Raw genomic sequence first — 26,827 nt, forward strand, 5'->3', positions numbered from 1 at the left:
ACGCTTTTTAAAACCCCTAAAACGATACAAGTCAACCTCATCTTATGTGCCTCACCTTACTTTTAAAGATAAAATGAACTTTAATTATACACAATGGCTTGTTCTGAAAGAGAAACAGAAAATAGAGAGAAGAACGAAAGTTACAGAATCTGAGCCTTACGCGTTTTTGTGACGTTTTTCGTGACCGAGTTGTGAAACCGCTGACATTTGCTTGCACCCGGGGAGCGGTAGCTGCAGTGATTCGTTGAACACGAGAGAGACTCAGGGAAGAAAGCAAGACGAAACTTTGCAGGCTTTTGCGAATTTTATCCAGGTAAGGCTGCTTTTTTAATTCTGTGTTTTAATATACAGTTGTTCCTGATTTACGTGATCAAGCAATGCGCGTTCTCTTGAGTGTTGAGTGACCTGATCGATGAAATTATTATTATGCAAAATTCGAAGCTTTTAATTTCATATCATGTATGAAGGTTTCTTTATAAATACAAAAGTACTCTGCCGACACATACTTCTCAAGTCGCATACACCTAAAATTCCAAGATGCGAGTAATCGTAAGATATGCAAATAAATAGGAAGAGAACAGCAGTTGAAAAAAAAAAAAAAAAAAAAAAATGTGGCTTGGTCGAAGCGAACTAATAGTTCGCTTCGACCAAGCTGCATTTTTTTTCATGTGCAAGTTTGGCGATATTGAAATCGATCGTAAGCTTGTATTATGATTAGAAGATTGAATAAAGAAACTTCAGTCAGATAATTTTGAGTGGATGATATCTTCATTTTGATCTTCATTTTGATTTAAGTTCTATTTTTCGGCATTGTACGAAGAACACACTTTTGCAGTCGACCATACCGGCAAAATTGCGAAATTCATGTCGTGTTACTGTCACGCGACACGAAACACAATAGCGCTATCCCATCCAATGTGCTTTCTTCTTTTCTGATGTCGTTATCATTAAATAGGACTTTATTTTGAGAAATCTCCACCGTCAGGCTGATACAAAAGTCATTGTGATCTAAAATTAATTACAAAATCCTTGTGATCTAAATATTCTTTTAAAAAAAAATAATGTAATTGCAATGTCGAAATCTTGAAGGTTTTAAACGTCTCCCCCGCTGGCAGATTGCGTAAATTTAAAAACCCAAATCAGAGTCATATCAAATTCATAAGTAAGCTATTCTGATGAATATTTTTGTTCGTTTGTTTTTATTTTTTTATCCGCGAACCATTTACCAAATAGATTCTACGTTGCCTTGTATAAATTTACTAGCGTTCTATCACGAATGCCGTTCTCTGATTGGCTACGCTACTCACTATCTATTCTGTCGTAGATAGTGAGTAGCCTAGCAGTGTGTGGTTGTTGACAAACTGGCGGCCGCTTTGCATTTTCGAGGTGTCTATGAAGAGGATTTAGATAAAGTTTTGAACGACCAGTAGATTTATACTAAAACAATTAGATTATTCACTCTCGATTTCTATGCGTGATAGTTGATTCTATCTCGTGATAGAAATCTCTCTAATTGTTTAGTAGATCGCAAACGGCGTCAAAATGTTGGAAGAGCAAAAAAGTGGCACACGAACATTTCTGCCATAGTTGAGAGGCTCAGAAGCAAAGTCGGCCATCCATAAATCAATGAATGAACATATAAAATTGATCCCCAAACAAATCAAATTAATGCTTTGATTGTATAATGATTACCTGTCTTTTCATCGTACTTCTTTGACGGTTCTGGCTTTATTTGTTACAGGTAATTTGTATCTTTCACTTTTTTTAAGTGGGGAGGGGAGGGGAGGGGAGGGGAGTGGGGAGGGCTCAAGCAGTCCACCCCGCGTTCCCGCGTTTTCTTAAGCCTAGTCCACACTTACGACATGGAGAGCTTAAGCAAAGACGACGACGACGACGACGACGACGACGACGACGACGACGCAGAGGACGATGCCTAGTAAAGAATGAATTTATATTTTGCCAGCGAACTCCGCGATTGTCTAGATCTGTTCGGTACGCCAATGGCTCTAAAAACGTACTTAGGCTAAATATGCAGTGAGAACATTCCACTTCAGTGCGTACGAACAATAGCACCAAAGCTAGGTTGGGGTGGACCGCCCGCTTCCGAAAACCCTTACCCTATTTATGACCAAATTCTGCGATATTCTCTATCCTATTTAGGGGTATGGAATGGTCCCATTTAATTTGAAAGTGCTCGCAAAATTTGGCCTAAGTTCGAATTGCTCGCAAAATTTAGATGAGTGCTCGCTTGCTCGTGCTCGCAAAATTTGTGCAATTGCTCGCATGATCGGATTTTGGTTGCAATTCTCTGCCGTGCAGCGGAAGCATAATTGGAAACAAAAATTGACACTGGAAAAAATGTTTCCGGTATGGCAAACTGGTAAACATTGGGGAAACATGTACGCGCCATGAATGTTTCTGGAAAAATGCTTCCTCGTTTTCTTGACGTTTATTGAAACTGACCGGCCAAAGTTCAGTCCCAGGTAGTAGGGTAACCCTACCTGAAACATTTTGCTTGTAAACGCGGGCCATCTTTAACCCTCTACCCTACTTGCTTGTAAACAGGGCCTTAGAAAGCTTTTGATCTCTTTTAGCGCCCACCCACTGAGTTACGTGAAGCTAAGTGAAGTAATTTTGCATCAAACGGCATATCAAAAAAGGCATAATTGGCTGTAAGCTGCTGGGAATGCCTGGGGTTGGTTGAACCGCGATAAGATCTTATATTAACATGTTGCCTGGCTTTGCGCCTGATGTCCTGTTTTGGAGATTACTCTGCGCAAAACAACGTGTTAATTAATAAAATAGAGTTTCGAGCTGGCGGAAAATTTACGAAGTGTTCGCTGCTCGCCATCTGTTATTTCTAAAGTGCTCGCTGTTCGCATGACAAAATTGATCACTGCTCGTGCTCGCAAAAATAAACGCACTGCTCGCATGCTCGCAAATGCTCGCAAAGACCATTCGATACCCCCCTCCCTATTTATGACCTGTCCAAAAATTCGAAACCCTATTTATGACCTAACCCCTAAATCAAAGCCCTGTTTCAGACCTGCGTTACAATTTATAGTTCCCTAGTTCAGACCAATGTTAAATCATTGTAAGCATAATTTGTGAAGGGCTTTTGTTGATTTCCTTTTCGATAACGATAAAAAGTGGCTTCTTCTTAAAAAACATGCCCATATCAACGGTAGAGTGCAAAAACCGTACCCTATTTATAACCAAAATGGCCAAAATCAGCCAAAATCGATGCCCTATTTATGACCAAAACAGCTGAAAAACTATAGACTTTAGGGACTCACATACCTATATAGCCCATATAAAGGAGTCCTCCCCCCCTGTTAAGCTCCCCATTTATGTCCTTATGTCAGCATGTTCACACTGCTAACATAAGACACATAACGATGTAACGTCCTTCTTATGTCGTTATGTCGCTAGTGTGAACAAGGCCTTAGAGTCCGTGATTTTGAGAGAAATATAACAGGCCTCAAGCATTCGGCGCCCGCTTGTTCTCTGTAATTCAGGTAGAGTGGCTGAGCAAATGCCTAAGGTAGTGAAGGAAGTTTTTAATTTCCACTAAATTTTTGCTCGAGATGTAATAAATAGTTGAGCAAACTATATTTGGTTGTTATAATTGAAGAAGGGCTTCTGTTTAATCGAAACAATACGTACCAGCATTTATATAGGAACAGGTTTAAAACCGAGTGAGTTGCTGCTAGCGTTGCATGATTGGATCTCTAATTGACCAATAGCTATGCGCTATTCACGACATTTCCAGTTGTTACGACGCATATTTTAGTTAACTTGTATTCTAATTTTAAACTTATCAGGGCAGAACTTATCAGCGAAAATCAAGGCCCAATTTACTTTCTTTCACTCTTAGTTGCGCGGGAACTGGGCTATATAGCTATGTAGGGCGCCAAAGGGTAGGGTTTTTCAGCCGTTTTTGTATGAATATGGTTTCGATTTTGGCCATTTTGGTCATAAATAGGGTATGGTTTTTGCACTCTAGTCCTGAATTGGGTATGTTTCTTGGAAGAAGCTATTTTTTCATCATTATCGATAAGACCGTCAACAAAAGCCCTTCATAACTTATGTTTGGGGCAACTATGCAAGCCGCAAAGGTCATAAGTAGGGTATCGAATTCGAATTTTTGGCCAGGTCATAAATAGGGTAGCAAAGATCGCAGATTTTGGTCATAAATAGGGTAAGGGTTTAGGGAAGTGGGCCGCACACCCCTACCCAACTTTTCTGGGAGTACCCCCCCCGGGCGTTGGAAACACTCTCGCCTGGTTTACACCGGTTCTTTTAGATGCCTTTCAACTAACACGGGCATTAGATCAACGCTAATCCGCGTTATAAGTTTACCCTTCACTGAGTTCTTCACTGGTTTCTAGTTTATCTCTACTCCTTATTTCTTAACTACCCTACTCTCTGACCAATGGAGTTAAATAGTGCTCGCTAAATTATTAGTATAAAGCTATTACTGAATCGCCGTGCTTTCCAAATCCCTTATTGGCTCTGTCGTGTTTTAAAAATGCACACATGAAGTTTTCTATGTAGCCTGATATCATTACCTTACAATTTAATTAGACGATTTCCTATAATTTGGCTACTAAAGTTAGAAAAGACTAACTAATAGAGAGCTTACTGACAGAACCAGCACAGACCTGACTGACTGACTGACTGACTGACTGACTGACTGACTGACTGACTGACTGACTGACTGACTGACTGACTGACTGACTTACTGACGAGTGATGACCGACTGAGGACCGACCACTAATGCCGTGTTTTCACGAGAGAGGCTTACTACGGTTACTGCTTACCGAGGTTTCGTAACTAAACACTGCTACTAAGCTACTGAGCTTCTAACAGAAAGGAAACGCTTACGGCACTTGACGATGAACGGGAAACAGGATTCCGGGATTTCTTTGCTTAAACATGAATTTATTTAGCTTTTTTTGCCCGTTGGCTTGAAACCTACTTACATAAGGAGGAATCTTTGTCTAATTTTCTCTTCTTTACGCGCTGCACGCGTGAACACTTGCTGCCAAGATATCGCGACAACGTCTGTTTTTCCTCGGTTACCGTTGGTTACTGAGCTAAACCATGCCTGATGAGGCGTTCAACTGTCGACAAACCTAGGTTGGCTTACTTTTGATTTTGCCGCCATTTACCGAGGTTTGCTACTGTGTTTACACGATTAAAAATTTCACTTCAGTAAAGCAGAGTAAAGTTAAAACAAAATCAAGGCAAACATCAAAACACGGGCTATAAGTGACGTTTCTTGCAGAATACTATTATAAAAGAACAAAGATTAAACGAGATCCCGTTTTGTAGTTTGGGCACCTCTCACTTAGCAAGCGTGGCGCGCTAATACTCTACTACAAGACCATCACTGCACAGTCATTCTGTTAACTACGGATCACACATATGTTGTGTTTTACTCTCTGTTCGCAGCAAACCACTTGGCTTTTGGGAACTCTTCGTGTAATTAGCGCCAATCTTCTCCATCCTTAATCATGCTTGTTCCGCTCTTATGGTTGATTATTATCTTTTTTGTGTTTTTCTATCTTGGTAAACTACTATTCTCAGGTTTCCTTCAATTTAAAGGTAATTTTGTACGCGTCCGAAATAACTCGAAATACCGTGACTGAGCTTTAACCCTCGGCTTGGTTCAGTTTAAAAGTGGTCAGCAAGGCCATATAGTTGCCTTTTCTATGGCTTAAAATATGTTTAAGTAACGTTACATGTTGGAAACTTCACCTTGGAAACTTGTATGAAATGCCATTTTGTAACGGATATTTTCATCAGTCATTATTCTTTTTACGTGTGTAACAGTGATGTTTTTATCTCTTTTACCAGTAGGTACTACAAAATTATCATGTCCAAGCCAACAGAAAATAAATTCTACAAGGAAACACTACTTACTTTGAATGCAAATTCCTCAGATGACTACGTTAAAAGCATCTATGATGACATAGCCGAGAAATATGACAAGGTGCTGTATACTTTCTTTGAAACTTTATTTTCTTTGGCCGGGGTATACTGACAAAGCTTCAAGAACTTCAAAGCGTCTCTTTTTTTAAATTTTATTGAATAAAACAAGCAAAGCAAATTACCCGTTCAGTACAACTACCAAAGTGCATTACAAAGTAATAGAAAAAGTACAACGAAATAAAAACACAGAAAGTTGAAGAAAGGTTGGGGAGAAACAAGAAATATTATGATAGTTACAATATCTTGGGGGATTACAACATATCTTCAAATAAATTATTGGCTATTATTTTGGCGGTCAGGGAAACTGGAAATAGCAATTTGAATACCATCTGCAAGAGAAATCCATTTTTTGGTGTCGCCCGACTTTGTCTCTAACTTATTGCAATAAGTCTTAAATTGATTTTACAAGACGTAAGAAAAATGTGAAATTTGGTGGCTTTTCCTCAAGTTTAGCTTGCCATATATGGGACCGCGCTGACAGGAAAATGAAGTTTAGTTGAAGTGTATATTTTGAATCTTGCTTTGATCTTTCAACAAAGAAATCTTCAAAGTCCACCGCTCAGGCGCGCCTGTTTTCACGAGGAAGAGGAGTGCTAAGTCGTTGTTTTTTACCCCTGTCTTCCATCAGCAGACTGTCGAAGATGCAGGTTATGTAGCGTACAAAAGTTGTACTCCGATCTTCCACGAAGTCCTACGAGAGACGTTCGGCGACGACGCGGCGAAGTCGAGGATTCTGGATGCCGGAGCTGGCACTGGGATTGTGGGCAAAGTTCTTCAGGATCTCGGCTATACTAACATGGACGCTCTGGATATCTCACAGAAGATGTTAGACGAGGCGAAAAAGTTGAACGTGTACAAGGAGTTCTTCTGCGCAGCGCTAAGCGCCGAACCAATAGCTGAGATACCAGCCAATCAGTACGATGGTTTAATCTGTGTGGGCACTCTTACAGTCGGTCATGTCAAGCCTGTTGCCTTCGACGAGATTCTACGAGTCGTGAAACCGGGTAAGGAAAGCTCCGGGGGGGGGGTGGGGGTGGGGGGGGGACTCCCATATTAAAGGGTCAGGGATGCTCGTCGGAAAATTTGAACTAAACCTCTAAAGGAGTTCACTGTGGGCGTGGCTAGCGCTTGAGCTTTATTTGACCCCGGCCGCTGTTCAGGAAAGGAGCCCGCGCTATTAGACCGGACTCGAGAGACCGGCGGAAATCGAACCTAACAACGGGAATAAGAGCGTTTCTATTATGATTATTTCTTGTAGTGCACCCTAAAAGATACTTTGACAGCCAAAAAATTGTGGCCTTTCGTCATCTAAGGGAAACCAGAATCCTTGTATTATTCCCCTAAAGGAGACGACGAGCATCCCCGACATTTTCATACGGGAATTCCCCCTCACGCTCCCCCGCCCCGACCCGGAGGAAAGCTGAATCAGCATGAAAGCTTTGTAAATTAATGTTTATTGATTGACTGATTGATTGTAATTTGTACCAAACCTTGGTTCAAACTTGAAGAAACAAACCACTATATGACAGTACAATGGAACCCCGCCTTACGACCACCCCGTTCATACGACCACCTCGTCATTACGGCCACTTTATTCTGGCCCGAAAAAAAGCTCAGTCAGTCATTTTCCTATTTAAAGAACCCCTTTAATACGACGACCCCGTTAATACTACCGATTTTCCATGGCCCGAAGGTGGTCGTATTAACGGGGTTCCACTTTACCGTAAATCCTCGAATTAGCTCCCGGGGCGCTTATTTCAAAATCAAATTACGATCGTAATACTGATGAATTGTTGAGGATGGTCAACTGGGTTAAACTGGACCGTCAACGCCTTGTTAATAAATCAATAATGATGTACAAGATTGTAAATAACATGGTTCCGGAATATCTTTGTTCACGCTTTGTCTTCCGTTCCGATACTTTGACTTATAAGCTAAGAGATAGTGATGGTACGCTTGCTATCCCACAGCCCCACACTAATTACTGTAAAAGAAGTCTTTCTTACAGCGGAGTTGTACTATGGAATAGTCTGCCCTTGAATATTAGACAATCGCTCTCCCTTAATCAATTTAAATCTAAGTTGAAGAACTATGATTTTGACAGTGGTCTTATATAAATTTTATTTTGTTCTTATACACGGCTTCCTTGTAAAGCAGGTTTTTATCATTTCTCTTATTCTAGTAGTTATTTACAATATTAAATTAGTTAGGTAGTTAGATTTATTTAAATTAAATATTGTATAGTCCTGAAGGAAATACCGTGTCTAAATAAAGATTTTACTAGAAGACGGTGGGCGCTTATTCGGGGGGGGGGGGGGGCGCTTAATCGAGGGGGGGGGGCTTATTAAATTTTTCCCAAATCCTGGCCTGACATGATCATTTTTTAATACATCATCTGCGCATAAACAGCAACATAAGCTGTTTATCGACATAAAAAACGTGTTCACAAACTGAAGAAATGTACGAATCTAATACTACACAACGAAAACTATGCACCCTTGGTTGTCTCCTTACTCGTCCACAAGATCGGGGGAGGGGAGGGAACGCTTTTTCGAGGGGGGGAGCTTATTTCAAATTGTGGCTGATAGGAGGGGCACTCATTTGAAGGGGGCGCTTATTTGAGGGGGGAGGGGTGGGGGCTCATTCGAGGATTTACGGTATTCCAAACTATAGGCATTAAAAATGCGAAGACGAGCCGAGGGTAGTGCGAATGTTCGTGCTAGGCCAAGTGATAAAAACGCTGGTTTTGTTATCCTGTGTTCACTGACAGCAGGTCATAGTAGGAAACAATCAGTTCTTAGTCATCAGCGAGAGAGCGAGCGAAAATGAGCAACAGGGATTCTCCTTGTGTTCACAATCCCCGCTGTTTTTACTTCGCTTGCGCCGTCGAACCTCGCAGAGAAAAGAGGTCTGTGAACAGACTAGGAGCAGTAACGAGTTCAAGTTCGAGAAAGGACTGGTAACGAGATCTACTCATTGGCCAAACCATGTAATTCAAATAACTGGTCAAGCTCTTACCAGTTGATATTCGTATAATTATGTATGTTGTCAGGTCCATTTGATATTGTTAGTTGATAAACTTATTTTACCTTAAATTTACTTTTACCTGCGCCATAAAAAAAATCGCGCCAGCAAAAATAAGTCACGCCAGAGAAAAAAGTCGCCTCAAAGGTAAGAAAGTGTTCGCCAAAAGGAAAAAAGGGATGCATCCCCAATGTGATGCTGTACACGCGCCTGTATGGCATTAACATGGCTCCGTAGAACGTACGAACCCCAATCTCGTTCGCAGAGCTCTGTCTGGGAACAAGATTACTCGAACCCAGACTGCTGGAACTAGAATATTGCGATGGACTAGCATTCCATCCAGGGGGTGCAGAAATGCTTCTAGTCGCTTCATGCGACAGAAACCAGGATAAATTATACGACATTATTGGCCACTGTTGCTGACTTAACCTTTTTACCGTACTTTATTTCAGGGGGTATCATTGGCTTTACTCTTCGCAAAGATGTCTACCAAGAAACCGTCAGACAAGATATTTACAAGGAAACGACGAAGTTTGGCTACCGTGAGAAAATGGATGAGTTAGAGACAACAAAGAAATGGAAGCTACTCAGATGTGATTTGATTGATTACCACACAACTATGGATGAGATGCGAGCGAAATGTTACTCGCTTATGTATCAAGTTCTATGAACAACGTATAGAGCTGTGGTGTAATGTGCTTGCGAAATTTCAGAGAAAAATTGAACTGAATTGGCGTTTTTTAAAATTTTTGGCTATTTTTTTAAAAAGATAACAGTTATCATCGTAGCTAGCAATATTATATTTCTTATATTTGATCCCGGACTGCAAATATATTATTTATGCATACCTTGTGAAAGTCGGGTGTTAAAGAAGCTAGGCTAGAAGATGACGTTTACATTTACGGTTAAATTAACCCTCGGACGTACAAGCTAACTCATACCCCCACCGTGGTACAAGAGAAAGGGGGGGGGGGGGATGGAAGCCCCTCTTGGTTTTCGTTGTGTTAAGGCAGAGCGAAATAAATTTAAATTGATTAGATAGCCCTGAGCTTTCTCTACAACTACTATTTTTGTTGGTTATGACGTCATATGACGTCAAATGACGCCATCTTGGATCCGCCATCTTGGATTTTCCTATTTTCTTAAAAAGTCAAGAAATAACGAAAATTAACACAAAATCAAGCCACAATGCTTTTAAACTGTACAAATTCATGAGTTTTTGCAATTTGATGAAGAAAACTGGACAAAAACTACAGGATTATCTTTAAAAAGTTGATATTTGGTCAGCCCTACATGAAATTTGATGGTTGCCATAGCAACGTCAAATATGATGGTTACGCAAAATGACATATCAAAATTTCTGCAGAGGATAAAGGAACAGCTACTGAAATTTTCAGCCCCGTAGAGTAAATCGTCTCTTCAAAACTTTGAAAAAACCTTAGGGGGAGGTGGCATCAACCCCCCGTCCACTCCGTTGTACGTCCGAGAGTCAAAATGAGAATTTTAACGCAAGACCAGCTCTATAGGTAGATTAAAATACTGCTTTAATAAGAGAGAGTTGCACTGTCTCTGAACAAGAACAGAAAAACAGGAACAGAAAAACAAGACGATCGACAGTGCCGACAGGAAACAAGCTGTGACATCCTGGATAAGGGACTAACATGTGGTCGAACTTTCAAAATCCACAGTAATTCAGAACTATGTTTAGCTTCTCGATTTTAGGAGTCATCACTTGTTTCTTAATCAAATTTTAACACAACAAGGCTGTTCATCAAACAGCTGAAATATTTTCGTTTTCAATGTCAGATATGATTCAATTCGGTAAGCCAAAAGTAGCCTTCATCTGGAGTTCAGGAAATCTTTTTTTTTTTTAAGGTGATTAACGTCAAACAATGACCCGGTCTTTGCTTATTTTTGTCAGGTGTGTTGGAACCGTTATATAATAATAATAATAATTATTATTATTATTATTATTATTATTATTATTATTATTATTATTTTCACTATAACTCCTTTTTTTCTTTCCAAATTAAGTTTTGTTTATCATATTGACATTAAAATTAACCAGACTTCTCAAAGTATTTTATTTCTTTGTTATTTTCATTTGTTTTGTTTTTCATTCTTTTGATTTGTCCTGATATCTTCTTTCTTTCCTAGCGTTTCTTCGCCAAAAAAAAGCATAACAACAACAAAAACAAAACAAAAAAGAAAAACGAGAAAACCCTCAGCTCATGCCTAATTTTGCTCTAAGCTGATCTTTCCTCGACAAAGAATATAGCATTGCCGCCAGTCCCATGCAAATGATCCTTTAATCGGATAATGATCCTGATCATGAAATCGACCCTTCAATCGCCGAGAGGCAAGGCACACTTAAACAAATCCTTTACTCTAGGCCCAAGTGGCCAATCTGGCGACCATTGACCTATAATCTTGGCGCTATTGACACTTGCGTTATCTAAAATCGGAGAAAAACGCGACAGTCGGTGAGCGATTTGGTTTTCAAGTACGTCGGAACCACTGGCATGTTAAGTCACGCGAGGTATAATAAGTGATGAAACGGCGAGATAAACAGGATATAGTGAGCCAATGTACGTTTCAAAATGAGGTCTGCATTTCTCGTGGCTTCCTTAGTTTTGAACGCCTCCATTTTGTCAGGTAAGCGATGCTGCTCTATTTCTTAAGACTCAACTCAACTGTATAAACAAAACCCAACTTTCGGAAACAATTTTCATCGCTTAATGTTGTGGTCTTGAACGCGAAGTAAATGTCGAGTGTTCAATTTGCGTTTTAGCCTCCCAGAATGCAATCACCATCGCAATAATCGAATTTTTTCGGACTTATTGGATTTCACCTTCACCTTCGTTTATCGTCTTCAGAAAACAGAAATTTATCAGAAATCGTGGCTGGTGTTGTAAGAAGACAATTTCTATGGCTGCACTTGCATTTGCTATGAAGGGCAACCAAGATAAACATTCCTTTTTGAAATAACTTTTGTTGCATACAAACAGTCGTCTGTGGAAATGAATCCTTTGTTATCAGTTCAATTAGCGCCAAGATCTTAGCTTAACCTTCAAAACATTAGAAACACACATTTGATTTAATTGATGCGCTGTGCTGATTGCTAAAAGCTTTTTGACAACCAATACTTAAACGTTACCTCAAAGTACATCTAAAGAGTACCGACAACTGTGACATACGTAAGGCAATAAATCGCAGCTGGCGTATCTGATGGACAAAGCACTTCTTCTCTTTCTTTCCCTCTTGCTTGCTCTTCCCTGGCTAGAAAAATCTCCCTTTCACTTATTTATTCCAATTTTCTTGCGGTGAAACGACTTATAACAAACTTAACTCCAGCGTTTCTCGTTAACTCCTAAAACTGCTTTCAGTCTGAAGCTTGTATCACTAGCGGAACTCGGAACTATTGTTTTTCTCTTCTCTGACGACATTTTTCGGCAAATAGATTTTAAAGAAAGCAAATATTTTATGGTATTAGAAGTTATTATCTTTCACACTTCCGTTAGGCGACGGCAAAACGTTGCCGCTCGCCTATAGACCAGCTTGAGCTCCGGCCCGAAGCAGTCATTTCAGCGAGAAGTAATCCCGAAAACAAATATTCATTAAAAAACTACGGACGGATAAGCTGTATTTAATATCCTTTGATAGGAAGAGATTTTGATGAAAACCAGGCACAAATAAATCGGCTTGCGCTTAAGAGGAAAAGGAGATAGGAGACACGAAGGGGAAAAGGGAAATAGGAAGAGACAATGCTTTCCTCTCACACGTGTGGTTTGTCTAATCTAATTTAAGCAGACCAAACCCGTGACCTCTCCAGGCACCAGGGTATCGGTAGCTCAAAGCAATGTAAGGCAAGAAACCAAAATTATGCTTTGATTTGTTCCAAAATTTGTGTGAAAAAAGAAAAATCATTTCCACAAGGCTCATTGACTAAGGGCAAAAAGAACAAAACCGGCCGCCATGTTGCTTCTCTCGCTCCGTAACCGCAGGATGCCAATGGAGTGAGTTGTATAAAAGTCCGTATTTCGCGGCTACAATTCAACCCTCCTCCCTCGTTGTTTCTTATCGACGTTTCGTGACAAAGACCAGAAGAGTTGCAACTCAACTGGTTAACACCTCATAAGAGTTCACTTTTCACGTTAAGGCCAACTTGTTCCCAGTTTAATAACTCTTCGAATAACTCTTCAAATAACCGAACGGTCAACGATGCGGCAAATAATTAAAGTTAACCAGGTGCGAAGGAGACTTAACCTTTTTCGTTTGTATTGCAATTAATTACCTTTTAATTAAATTAATCAGAGAAAAACCACAAAGTATCAGCCGGCTTGTGCGACGTTTTTGCCACATAGTTGAAACACTTTACATTTAAAGGAGCCCTGTCACGGTATTTTTGCCGCGTATAAAATTACTTCTAAATTGAAGGAGACCTAAAAATAGAAGTTTACCAAGATAGAAAAACACCAAAGAGATAACATAAGCCATAAAGAAACAAGGATGGTTAGATATAAAGATGGACAAGATTAACACGGACTGATTACAAAAGAAAACCGCGATGTTTTAAAAAGCCCTTGAAGATCTTGGCTGATTCTTCTGATTTCGCATGTGGATTCATGATAACTTATGTAATACCAATTGAAAGATAGCAGCTCTTTCGACGAAGTCTTTTTTCCACGAAAGCGTAAACCGTAAGCGACAATGTCGACTGGTACTATGGGTATTAGTTTGACTTTGTTTCATTGAAGTTCGCGGCTTTTCGGCAGCAAGAAGGAGGACAAAACAAGAATACACGGGTTTGTGCTGTTTCCTTCTATGATATCACGCTGAAACACCTTGAGCTTCAAGAGGGTCACAATGGGATTAACCGTTAGCCTAAAATCGGGCTAAAAATTTACCCGTTAGGCGTAACAATTGGAAAAATTTAACCGCTAGCCGTAAAAAAAAAAAAAAGGATAACCGTAAAAAAAATAAAATAGAAAAAAAAAGTAGCCACGACAGTGAAAGTCTCACGATCTCTTGGCCTGACTGTTTTGTGTCTCGTATTGTGGCAGGGTTGTACGGATTACTATATTAGTCTACAATTCTTATGATAACACCTCAGTTTCTATCACGGAATGGTCCTAATGCCTTGAATATGCTTGACAATGGTCAAAACTTTGTAACTTTTTTAAACAATGAAAATTACTTTTTAATTGTTTAATTAAACAATGGTAATTAGCTTCTAAGATTTCTGTTAACCGTAAGGAAAATAGATTATAAACCGTAAAAATGCCAAGATGTAAACGATAGCTCATATCTCTAATTACCAGTCACGTCTTCGAGGTCTAAACTGAGTAGCTGGAATGGGTCATTGCAGTTTTATCTGCACCCCCTTGAGGTACTAGGAAATCTGAGGGGGAGGGGTAGGAAGTCTTAAAAGGGTAAACAGTTAACTTTTCTAAGGGAATAAGATTCAAAGCTCCTCAATAAGTTGGGGGGGGGGGGGAGGGGGCGGTACGGATATTAAATGGAATGGTCCAATTCACGTGTGGGGACGGCAAAAGAGAGAAGCTCTCCGGATTTTGTTTCGGGAGCTCCACCGTTGTAGTGTCTTTCGGTTGATTGGTTAACGCCAGTCCTCCAAGAAAATTAGCCCATATAATCAAGGAATCAATTGGAATGAGCGTGTATATTTAAAAAGCGCTTTCCTTGGCGTAACATCGGGTGTTTTTATAATTGATGTATTTTAAAACAGTGCCACGGTTGGTTAGTTTGTTCAACAAAGAAGCAAATTAATTACCTATCATATTTTAGCTTATTTTCATGTTCGTGCAAGCATAGTCAATAGAGGGGACTGGTTATGAAGCCCGGCAAACATCAAAGGAGCAAACAAAGATGCCAAGATTTACGTTGGAAGATCCACGATCGCGCACAATCTTTTGTTTTGCGCTCATACACTATGCATGAATTACGTAACTAACACGTTGCTATTGGTTAATTCCTCAGTACGGAGTAAACTAATTATTGTGTTTTGTGCACGGTCAAGGCCAAAAAAGAGAACAAAAACGTGCAGCAAAGAACTTTGTCGGGTTTCATAACCATTCCCCTCTATTACCTGTGGTGCAAGAAAGCTTAAACTTGAACCGGTTACCATAAATTTGCGAAGTAAATTGCACAAAAAAGTATGGTGTAAGAGAAATATGACTTGTTTACCATACCATCTACACGGAGAAACCGATTGGTCAACGGCTTATGCAAATGATAAGCAAAAATACTTGATGGCAAGTTCCGTTCAGATTGTCCATTTACCATTTACTCAACAACCCGCAATTTCCTGAGAAAACCTAGGACGAGTTCGACCTGGTGATAATTCCAAGATGGCGGTGAAGAATTACAAATGGTAAAGACATTTCCATTCGGATATTTCGGTGGAAAATTTTGGACTACCTATCTATACGTTCCGTTTACAGAATCTACATGTATTCAGCGGAAATTTTCGGGTCGGTCGAGCCAAGAGTTATCTTTAAGTTGGCATTTACATTCTAACCGAAATTTCTGGAATTTTTGGGTAAATGGTAAACAACCATGGTCTAACAGCTTCTCGCTCTTGAGTAATAACTACTTCCTGTTTATTTTAGCTGCAGTCACCAAATGTTACAATTGTATTGAGGCTGGAGGCAGCTGGAGTGATTGCCAGCGCAGTCAAACCAGGAAAAAATGCAATGCGTTACTAGGCAACACACACTGTTACTCAGCAAGTGGGAAATATGACAATGGTACGGCAATCCTCGATGTTGTGGCCAGGGGATGTATTGATTGCTCAGGTGAGAAGAACGACCTTTTTGTCAATTTGTTTGAAAACATCGCGTGAAAGAACCTTGGGGTTTAAGAACCTGCTGGCAGAAATTTTAAAACTCAAAAATATAAGAACCTGTTTAGCCAAGCCGGCAAGATCAAGCAGGTTCTCATGTGCGGGTTACAGTACTGTTAAATTACGAACTCTTGTTAGAGAGGCAACACCACATATACGTTTACTTTTGTAATCAGTTGTGTTAGGCTTACCATAATACAGTTGTGAATAAATACTGTATATCAATTTAAGGACCAAACCCAAGTTTATTTATTTTTCTGATAACCGACAACTATATCACCTTCACGGAAATTAAGAACCTAATAAGAACCTACTTAGCCTAAATTGCTAATAACTACCCCAAAATACAAGAACATATTTCGCCAGACTTCAACCAATGTAAGTTCTTACACTTGGAATTTTACTGTATATCTGTGTACAATTCTCCCTACATTTCTAGTATCTCAATCTGGTTGAGAGATATTGATTTTCTAAAATCTATGATGGTGGCGGATCTAAGATGGCAGACGGTATGACATCACGTGATCGACGTGATATAATGTAAAGCAAGTTAAGGGCTGAGCTAAATTTAGTGGGGGCTCCTACCCCCTCCAAATCATACCCCAGTGGCAAAACGAATTTGCTAAGGATTACATTTTGACTAGCGTTGGTATATTTTATGCATAATTGCCCGGGGGGACTCACAAATAAAAATTAAAAGGACGAGGGTGCTCGTCGTAAATTTAGAAAATATCCCCAAGGAGGTACCGAGATCCTGCTTTGTGGGTGTGGCTTGAAATTGTTTTCACCCCTAAGAGGTACCAATTGTAAAACAACACATTATCTCCTGTCATATTCTTTTTTCGGCTCAATACCCTAAAAAGTACCGCAAAAGGTCCCACTGTGGACCTTTTGAGACTGGACACCCTGTGAGGTAGCAAAACCGCTTTTTGACCCCTAAAAGGCCCCATCCTTTTTATGGCATAAGTGACTTTGCGTCAGTAATAACGTTGCTTTCATTCCATTTAGATAAAAAGAAGGCGTGCGAGAAACTGGATCTGCTGCTAAAAGTAATGAGCTATAAGCTAGTAAGCTGCAACATCGCCTGCTGTACCCAAGATCGATGCAACACAATGATTCCAACAACGCGTCAAAGTTCAACTCGCCCCACCTCTAGCGGTGTACTAGCGATGTATTCCACGTCAGCCAAGATTTCCTTGAGCATGGTGCTTTTCGTCCTGACTGCATCCCTAAGACTAGTTCTGCTATAAATGCAAAGAGCCAACTCTTACAGTGAAAGTTGATTTTTTGTAGTATATACATAGTGAGTAAATGGAAATGTGTATTTTATCTATGGAGGACAATTATGTTCTATCATGGAAGTATTTTTGAGACGTTTTAGAAAAGATGTTTAGATCCCGATGACCCTACCTGGAGTAGTATGTACGACAAAAAGTACTCCGTATTTTTCTTTCCGGGTTCTTGGCGGGTTTATGTAAAACGCGAGCAAAAGAACATTTTTAAAAATGGCCACTCTCTTGAATCATGCATGAAAGATATGAACTTCTTGAAGAGCTGAGAATTGCTTTTGTAATGTGGAAAGCAATGAAGTGGTTAGTGAAAAGTTAATTGCCAAAAGAAATCAACTGAGGGAGGAATTGGAAAACGAGAACTAGAATTAATCGTGTCAAGTGAGCACCGCCTCGTTTCCAGTCATTCAGATCCTGCTCGTCTCGTTTCCATCTCTTGACAGTGGCGCCATTCTTTCACTTCAGTACTTATTCCTAGAGTTGAAGTCTCTGTAGGCTGTAAAATGTTGTGAAACGGATATTAAATACTGGGAAATATACCTTTCTTTCTCTCGCAGTCTCTTCTAAAAATAAGTAGAAAACATGCTCTCCGATCTGTGCCCTTTGTATCAAGTTTTAGTATAAATCTACTATTGTTCTATCACGAATATAGTTCTCTGATTGGCTACTCTACTCACTAGCTATTCTGTTGCAGATAGTGAGCAAAGGTGCGCGTGTTAAGAAACTGGCGGCTTCTTTGCATTTTCGAAGTGTCTGTGAAGAGGATTTAGATAAATTTTTGAACGTGTAGTATATTTTTACTAAAACAATTAGATTATGAGCTCGAGATTTCTATGCGTGATAGCTCACCACTAAATTTTCTCCTATTCTTATTGGTTTAAATCAAGAGATTATCTTTTGTTTGAATTGATCACGTGATGCGATAGTGTTCATCCGTGGAGAGACACTATCACCCGGATGGCCTAGTACTCGTCCGCGAAAATTTTCTGTAAACAAGCTGCCTTTTAGAAAGTAAACAATTAAAAGTGCATTAAGTGGGTTTTTAGCTGTTTTCTTTTTCAAATCTTACATTTGGCTTTTACGGTTTTCATCCAAAAAAAGAGTCAAAAAAGTTAGAAATAATTCAGTATGATTTTTAAACTGGTGTGCGGAAGAAAATTTAGTGGTGAACAATGAAAACAATGTAGTGTTTATGTCTCGGAACTATATATCGATCTCATAGTTGCTTCTTGGAAATTTGCCCGCTTAGCATATTTGCCCTCGAAGCTTCGCTTCTTGGCCAAATATTTGTTTTTAAGAACATCAAATTTCGCGGGGCAACTATCGGCCGATACAGTTCCTCGACAGAAACACTCTATTGTTCAAACAGAAATCTCGAGCGCATAACTTAATTGTTGAATAGAAACATTAACTAATGATAGTTTGGGAGAACTCTCAAAAGCTGTGGAAAAAAAAAAAAACATCTCGAAGTTGTGGAGCAAGTGATCACGCCATGATGGCGTGGTAATTTTCACAGAACTCTCTTTGATTCAGATCGGTATTTGAAACTTGCATGTCGAGTGCTTCTTGTCTCAAGCACTTCCATAAAAAGCGTACATCTCAGTCTCGCTGTCTGTTACTGATATCGTTGAACCTCATGATCAACAGCAATCGTGGGATGTTGGACTCTCGTGATTGTTCTCACTTAACATTTCGAACGACGGCTTATCACGAAAATGGACTTTTTTATTTATGTATTTTTTTTTGTGGAGTCCAGGGTTGTCTACCATTTACACGGGGAAACCAGTTCGTCAACGGTTTGTGCAAATGGTAAGTAAAAATCCTTGATTGTAAGTTCCGTTCGGATTGTCATTTACCATTTACTCAACAACCCGAAATTGACTGAGAGAGCCTAGGACGAGTTCGACCTGCTGATAATTCCATGATCCAAGATTGCGGTGAAGAATTGCAAATGGTATGCACATTTTCCACTCAGATATTTCGGTTGGAAAGTTTGGACTACCTTTCAAAATTTTCCCATTTATCAGTTCGGAAATTTTCCCGTCGGTCCAGCCAAAGTTGTCTTCCCATCCACATTCCTACCAAAATTTCCGGAATTTTTGGGTAAATGGTAAACAACCCAAGAGTCAATAGTAAATATTGGTCTCTTTCTCTCATGTGACTGAAGTCAATCCTTGAACTCGATATTATAAACAACAAATTTCTAGACTTGTCAAGTCGTACTTGATTGAGTCACTTTACTCCCTAAACTTGGCTCCTGTCCCACTCCACCTCATTCTTAAGACCAAAATAACAATATTTCTCGTCTCTTGATGAGCACGTTCGCAACAAACGCTGAAAAAAGCATTATTTGGTCTAGGTTTTCTGCGATCAACAGTACTTCGCCGAATACCAGGCCTCGTGTACTAGAGTGAACAAGTAGTGGCGTAGCCAGGGGAGGGGGTCCTGAGATGCCCGTGACCCCCCTTTTGTAAGCCTTTTTTAAGTAAGCAACCTACCACAGGTGACAAAAATGGCATGACAAAATGGTGAGTACCCTCATTTTGACACAGTGTGACCCCCCCCCCTTTGAAAAATCTTGGCTACGCCCCTGACAAGTGATTTGCAAGTTTCTTTTTTAATGTTCGTCGCCGTCGATAAATTGAGGGTGATGATTGAGTAATGAAAATAGCCGAAGGTGATAACAAAAGACTGATATGCTATATTCACTATCTTTACTGACTTTGGTTATCCTTAAAATAGCAAACAGATCATGAAAAAGAAATAAATCTCTACATGCAATTCAACCTGTAACTCGATAAGAGCGCGACCTCTCCAAACGAAGTTCGTCTGCATGTATGCTGACTGACAGGGGAACGATTACACCTAACTTGCTAGCTAACAGTCATCATATCTTGAAAGTACGCGTCAAACAAGATCTCTGAAAACATCTCCACCTCGTCGGGTGAGAAGTAAACAGTCCCTGCCAGATCTGTGTAGCGGTCGTTTACTCCACTTGAAATGGTGTAAGCGCTCTTGACTCCAAAGTCCGTGTGCGAGTTGATGTTACTTTTGCATATTTCCCCTCCTAAGCAAAATGGTGAACCAAAGCTTGCACCTCTGTAGATCGCCCCGCGATTTTTTTTCGCCATGCTCTTAAATGATGTTAATTCTCAGTCTTTGGTATGGAGTGAAAACTGACGCAAGCACCAGTTGACTCCAATGGAAAAGGAATATAGGAACTGCAGTTGGGATTTTTTCATTTTTCAAAAGTCTGTGTTTCTTGTCATAATCGAAATTCATATTTGCTTAGTACTCCCTCTCTTTTCTTCTGATATGATCATAGTCAAGACTCTTTGGCTTCAGCTCATCAGGGCGGTACGGGACCCTAGTTCGTATTTTCTGGCTTATGCTTAGTTGTGCGGGAGAGAAACTAGCCGTGGTGCATTGGAGTAACTCTGTAGGTCAGGAGAGCCAAGTATTGGTCACTACGGCACTCTTATTTAATAACTTCGTCATAGTTTGGACTTCCCTTTCCATTTCTCCGTTGGACTGTATCTTAGATATAGTGTGTGTTGAAACTGCCAGTCAGTAGAGAAGGTGATAAACTTGCATGAATCGAACTGGGAGCCGTTGTTGTAAATAAGATGTCTGGAAGCCCGTGTCTACTGAGGATTGTTTTTAGTTGCAGGGTAGTCTGGGTAAAGTTACATTCTTGGACACAATTGACAGATCTCTACATCTCTTGAAAAGTAATCCACAGCCCGGAGGTAATTTTTATCCTTGTGCTGAAAAAGGCTACGCGGACTCTGGTCCACGGTCTTTCTGTAAATCAAGTACCTTTTATTGGCTCAATGCGTTCTCTGCGCTATTTCTCACACAGGGAAGGGTGCTCTCTTTTATGGGCTATGTAGGTAGCTGTGGCCCTAAAGAGTGTGTTTTTTCAGTCGTTTTGGTCGTATAAAATAGGGTATCGATTTGGCCATTTTGGTCAACCTCGTTCGCAGGGTCTTTTCCCTTGCTTGGGGGTGGGGCGGCAATAGGGTATGGTTTTTCTACTCTAGTCTTGAATTGAGTATGTTGTTTTAGAAGAAGCTATTTTGTCATCATTATTGATAGGACTATGGACAAAAGCCCTTCAAACATTATGTTAAGGGCAACTGTGTCAGCCGCAACATCCATAAATAGGGTATCGAATTTTTGGTCTGGTCATAAATAAGGAAAGGCTTTTGGAAAACGGGCCGCACACCCCCACTGAATTTTTCTGGGGTACTCGCCCCCCGCCCTCGAGGATCTGGGGAAATTCTGGGCCACCACATTGAGGAGGGAGTGATTCGCGCGCGCGCGTGTTTTAGTAACCGCTTAATGAAAATCAAGTAAACATCTCAGTACATTTAACCTTAAAGGTACAATGACTGGTCGTTCTCTCGGGAGTAACCCGACAGTGCGGAGGGAGATGTTGCCGCGTTTACTCCAGTATTTCGCTATTAGCCCATGGACTCTTCGTTTGTCTTCACTGGGGCCACCCATTCTGCCATACTGCATCACAGTTTTGAGTGTGTCGTCATTCCTCAGAACGTTAATTATGTAACGTCATTCCATGACGACTGCTTGGTCACGCTCAACGCTGACCACGCAGCTGGATAAACTCTAGGCTCAAGATTGCGTTCACTCCTTGATTTCACTTTGAAAGCGAAGCATGAATCGATTTGATCGAGATCAAGAAATCTCTTGCGATATAACTTTGGTGGTGAAAGATGGAAAGCAGTTCCGGGCTCACAGAAACGTACTTTCACTGGCGAGTCCATTCTTTGAAAAGCTTCTCAGCAGCGACATGAAAGAGAGTGATGAAGGAGTTATTCGGCTTCAGACGATAACCGAGTCTCAGATGGCGGACATTCTGCAGTTTATTTACAACGGCAGCGTTCAGATTACCCCAGAAAATGCCGAGAAGCTGATCGAAACGACAGATTTTCTTCTCCTTTCAAATCTTAAAACTATGGCTGGCAAATTTCTCGAGCAACACATGACCACTGAGACCTGCATTTCGATGAACTACTTGGCAGAACACTATTCATGTGAAGAGCTAATCGCGAGCACCCGGAAATTCATCAATTCAAACTTTAACTCCGTCACTGCTTCAAACGAGTTCCTAAGTTTGCCAAGCCATGAGGTTGAAAAATGGATTTCAAGCGATGAGATAGTGATTGACGCCGAGGAAAAAGTTTTGGAAATCATACTTAGATGGATTGATCACGACAAAAGCCAACGAAGCGGAAAATTCAGCGAAATGTTTCGTCACGTACGACTTACTTGTGTATCGCGTGACTATTTACTAAGCCATGTCGTGACTAATGATCTTGTAAAAGAAAATGCAGACTGCCTCGACAACGTGACAGGTGCATTAGAATGGCTTGATCGGCCAACAGATTGTGATGTTCCACGGCCACATCCTCCTAGGAAGGCTTTAATGATAAATGTTATCGTGCTCACGGATTGCTTTAGAGACGTGCAACCGCGCATTTATCATCCAAAAACAGATAAGTGGTGCCTTCTGCCAGCAACTGACTGCCAGCGACTCAATATGGAACTAACACGTTACTCGACGGTTTCCTGTGGAGGCAAAGTGTTCTTTATTGCTAGTGATATAGCCAGATCGCAATGCTATGACCCAGATTCAAACTGCTGGTCTTCAGCACCGTGGAAAAACAAGCTCCCTTTCTCCGAAGGGAAACCGTTAGTCGTGAAAAACCGAATCTGCTTCCTTGTAAGAGAAATTGACTCGACCGCTCTTTGGACATTCAGCCTCGATTCCAATTCGTTGACGCCTTTGTGTAAATGGGTTGAAACAGCTAATTTTTGCGCCGTGGCTATGGACAGTTACATATACGTTATCGGTGGGAGTGTAAGAAGGGGATGTAACCTTCCCGGTGCGCGCACGGAATGCGCAAGATTCCACACCGAGCAAAATGAATGGAAAAAAATAGCGCCTTTGAATGAAGCGAGGTTAAACGCTTTTGGTGCCTGTAAAAATGACAAGATTTTCATTGCTGGAGGTTCGAATTCGACTTGATGATGGAAATAAATATCCTGAAAACTTGTGAAGTTTATGACATATTAATAGATGAGTGGCAGTGCATAGCTAGATTGACACTTGCCCGAAGTTTGGGGAGTATGGTGTTGGCTGACGAAACTTTATACGTGTTCGGTGGGCGTCAGACGAGAGCAACATTTCGGCGTCGAGGGAAAATCAGCGATAAAGTTGAGTGCTATAACCCTGAAAGTAATGAGTGGAACGTCAAGGCTACTGTTCCTGTTAACAAGATCCCAAACATGAAAAGGAGTTTTTGCGATAACTATTTGAACGGATGTACTCTTCGAGTTTTTAAAGGAGTTCTGACCAACCTGGAGTCTATAGGTGAGAGCGATTAGTATTCTGTTTGCCCAATTCATGACACAATATTGTCATAAGCGGTACGTTGATTTTCTCTCTTTGATTTTTCATTTTTTCAGAAGAGTAAATGCAGTGCGCTGATCAATGAAGAGCCCGCGATCCTCGCGAGTCAACTTACTTTGATGATATCAGTTTGACTATTCTTGTAATGCAGGAAATGTAAGAGCTGCTATTTCTGAATGCTTCCTGACCAGATCATTTTGCTTACTAAAGGAAGTGTTTGTAGTGATTTTAAACAACAAATCCTTTCCGCAACTATTTCGAAGGCAATTCAGTTTGAAATTATTCAAGGTCTAATTTTTTTTTTTTAAAATCGAGGGTATGTACTTTGATGACTTACAAACATGCAGTAGTAAATCACGTAGTTGTAAAAGAATCCTCTAGGAGCTTTCGCGGGTTAACAACATCTAAGGCCTTTCGGTTAGAAATACGAGGCGTTCAAATTGTTTTTGTCAAGTAAATAACATGACGTGGAAGAACGTTTTGACGCTTCTATTTGTATCTAGTAAATCAAAGCTTTGTATTTGTAAGAACAAGCAAAGAACGTGTTGTATAGTTAAGGCGATTAAAATATAAATCAGACTAGTTACATAATGATTGTCGTGGCTTGTGATTTGAAAAGGGAGAAGTGTCACCACAATTGAAAAAATACACGAGAGAACAAAGACCGGAACTAAAAGGATCCATCGGAGATCAAAGTCCCTCACAAACAACGGTTAACCTGCTTAATGGTAGAGATATCGACATAATTTATTGTAGCTTTTCAAACGTAGAGAAAACCTTTTTATATATCAAATGAAGTTTTCTCTTTCCTTTTTGATTGAAACATATACTTGCTTTCTTTGACAGTATCGAGAAGAGAGAACCTGAATCGTCGATAAAATGCCTTGATAAGCCTCTATGTCTTCAAACGCATTTACTTGCCAGCTAACGGCCTACCACTTCATGCATGCTTCACTCTTTTACAACGGTATCGCGATCGTACGTGGAAGTCAAAATTGTTTTACCTGTTTGTGTTGTTGTAGTGTGCCGTTCTCAAAATGCAGTTAACTTCGTATTTTACTTTTGGCCAAACAGTCCCACATGGACTCGCGTTACTCCCTCTACCGCCCCCACCCCCTCCCCCGCTTCCCAAACTTCGAGTCTAGCAGTGATGTGGAGTGGAGACGAGTGATTTTGTCAACACTCAAGACATGACAAATCCAATCGCAGAATCGTCTCAATAGTTGCGAAACCTTCAACTTGACTCCAATTGATTTCTTTGCAAATCGCGTTTATTTAAGGGTGGTGCGCTTGGAATTTTGCTTGTAATTTGCGGACCGAAAATGCGAGGCAGGTTGCAGGAATCAAGTCCAAGAGTGCCTTTTTGCTCTTTCAAACTATCTTGAAGCGTTTTAGGCGGAAAGATAAGGGGTGCAGGGTAAAGGGGGCCCTGTAGTGCTAACGGGAGTGGCAACATCCTCTATAGTTCCTCACCCTTACTTTGCAGTGCCTTACTTTGCAGAAGCCATAAACAAACCATGAAATAAAATCATGGGCTCCTGGGTGTGACTATCATTGTACACGCACCATGTCATGTCATAAACGCGGGGAAGTACTCCCTTATATAGTCTATATAGGTATGTGCAGCCTCAAAGGGTAGGGTTTTTCAGCCGTTTTTGTCATACATAGGGTATCGATTTTGGCCATTTTGGTCTTAAATAGGGTATGGTTTTAGTACTCTAGTCTTGAATTGTGTATCTTTCTTGGAGGAAGCTACTTTTTGATCATTTTCATTTTTCATCATTATGTTTAGAGCATCTGTGCCAGCCGCAACGTTCATAAATAGGGTATCGAATTTTTGGCCAGGTCATAAATAGGGTGGCAAAAATTGCAGATTTTGGTCATAACTAGTGTAAGGATTTCGGGAAGTGGGCCCCACACCCCCAGCCAACTTTTCTGGGAGTACCTCACCCCCGCACGGTCATAAAGAAGAGCTCCAGGATAAGAACACAGCTTTCTTGAGACTTTCAAACCAAATTAATATAAGAAGCATAATACCCTTTTCCTCGGGTCTCGATCACCTTTATATTTCTGCTCTTTCCTTGCGACGCACGACTTCTTTGAATTTCCTTGTTGTTTACTAGTTGTAAATAATGGTACTCGAGTTTCTTACAAGTGGCCTTGTAGAAATGCGTGTTATTTCGCATTAATCAAAAATGAAACAAGCCAGTATTTTTGTTGACAAAGTATAAGATCCGAAAGAGAGAGTGCCCATAGTTAGTCATCCTTTTTCCTACGAGAGAATCAAATACTACCAAACGTGTCAGAAAGTCCCAGAAATCGCGAAATCTCGTTACGCACAAAAGATAGAATCCTGGGATGTAAAGAGATTTCATAGTGAGAGTTAAATTCGTCTTATTGCATCTACATGTAAGGCTCCTCCCCCCCCCCCCTTCCTTAAACCCCCAACCTATCATCAATCCTACATGGCATGGCCAAAGCTCTTTCCCGTTATAGCCCCTTGGATACAACATCCTTGACGAAAGGCTGCTGCCCGGCTTTGTGTGAGTAAAGCCAGGACTACCGACTACAAAGATCGAAGCAGATGGAAACAGTTATTTAAGGCGGTAGGAGACACGAAACCACTTTTCCGATATTGTTGGGGGAAATGAGTGTGTTAATCAATTTACAGGTTTTTCATTATATCTTCACGGTTAGTTCAGTTTACGTATTTAGAAGACAGTAGAAGAAGAGGTATCTGTCAGTTCTTTTTTTTTTATATCACAATACTGCAATGCCATGTAGTGCTTTATTAATCAGTCGTGTTATAAATGTTATGTTCTATTTTATTCACGCGTTGATCTCTCCTGTTGGAATTAAGAGCGAGATCAACTAAGCTTCTTTTGAAATAAGAGACAAGCTAAATATGCAACTTCATCTCATAGGTCGGCACGTTTCCCGTTTCCCCAGCTGTCACTCACGTACTAGCGTATGTAACAATAAGGCTGCTTGCTCGTTGCTCCTCCCCACCCTACCGGCCTTTCTAATTAAACTAATTCAATTCACAATAATTTTGACGACAACAAGTTGAAAGTAGTGTGTGTCTTGTGCCTATGACAGTACACAAATAGCTAAGTATTACAGGTAGGTTACGTTTAATTAAAATGTTGCATTAGCTGTTTGCAAGTTTCCACAGCTGATTCCAAAGAAACTAACATTAATCACAAGTTCAAGTCCTAC

General features: G+C 40.4%; 3 protein-coding genes and 1 pseudogene across 5 annotated transcripts in view; 3 read left to right on the top strand and 1 right to left on the bottom strand.

Annotated features, from left to right (window-relative positions):
• LOC145487105 (QRFP-like peptide receptor) overlaps positions 1–26,827 on the bottom strand; it is a 166,450-nt gene that overhangs the window by 97,175 nt on the left and 42,448 nt on the right. The window lies entirely within an intron of this gene.
• LOC145487115 (methyltransferase-like protein 27) lies at positions 227–11,105 on the top strand. 2 transcript variants are annotated; one of them, XM_081465836.1, is made up of 4 exons: positions 227–313; positions 5,863–5,998; positions 6,629–7,001; positions 9,474–11,105. In XM_081465836.1, the coding sequence occupies exons 2-4, from the start codon at positions 5,882–5,884 to the stop codon at positions 9,689–9,691; spliced, it is 708 nt and encodes a 235-aa protein (XP_081321962.1). In that variant the 5' UTR covers positions 227–313; positions 5,863–5,881; the 3' UTR covers positions 9,692–11,105. The 2 variants fall into 2 exon arrangements, with proteins under 2 accessions (XP_081321962.1, XP_081321961.1); XM_081465835.1 differs by lacking the exon at positions 227–313 and having other exon boundaries at positions 664–5,998.
• Positions 11,430–17,768, top strand: LOC145487130 (putative skeletal organic matrix protein 2). The gene is made up of 3 exons (XM_081465857.1): positions 11,430–11,676; positions 15,651–15,836; positions 16,892–17,768. The coding sequence occupies exons 1-3, from the start codon at positions 11,622–11,624 to the stop codon at positions 17,131–17,133; spliced, it is 483 nt and encodes a 160-aa protein (XP_081321983.1). The 5' UTR covers positions 11,430–11,621; the 3' UTR covers positions 17,134–17,768.
• LOC145487094 (kelch-like protein 24) lies at positions 17,914–24,291 on the top strand (annotated as a pseudogene). Its single transcript, XR_014049354.1, has 2 exons — positions 17,914–18,981; positions 19,532–24,291. The product of XR_014049354.1 is annotated as a kelch-like protein 24 (transcript).

This window comes from Orbicella franksi, chromosome 5 (assembly GCF_964199315.1).
Source record: "Orbicella franksi chromosome 5, jaOrbFran1.1, whole genome shotgun sequence".
Classification (NCBI taxonomy): Eukaryota; Metazoa; Cnidaria; class Anthozoa; order Scleractinia; family Merulinidae; genus Orbicella; species Orbicella franksi.

What these genes read in the sequence shown, in the direction of transcription:
- LOC145487115 (XM_081465835.1), top strand. Translation starts at nt 5,777, where the DNA reads ATGAAATGCCATTTTGTAACGGATATTTTCATCAGTCATTATTCTTTT. An exon ending in TAGCCGAGAAATATGACAAG is followed by an intron (nt 5,999 to 6,628) that starts GTGCTGTATACT and finishes TTCCATCAGCAG; the next exon opens with ACTGTCGAAGATGCAGGTTA. An exon ending in TCTACGAGTCGTGAAACCGG is followed by an intron (nt 7,002 to 9,473) that starts GTAAGGAAAGCT and finishes ACTTTATTTCAG; the next exon opens with GGGGTATCATTGGCTTTACT.
- LOC145487130 (XM_081465857.1), top strand. Translation starts at nt 11,622, where the DNA reads ATGAGGTCTGCATTTCTCGTGGCTTCCTTAGTTTTGAACGCCTCCATT. An exon ending in GAACGCCTCCATTTTGTCAG is followed by an intron (nt 11,677 to 15,650) that starts GTAAGCGATGCT and finishes TGTTTATTTTAG; the next exon opens with CTGCAGTCACCAAATGTTAC. An exon ending in GGGATGTATTGATTGCTCAG is followed by an intron (nt 15,837 to 16,891) that starts GTGAGAAGAACG and finishes CATTCCATTTAG; the next exon opens with ATAAAAAGAAGGCGTGCGAG.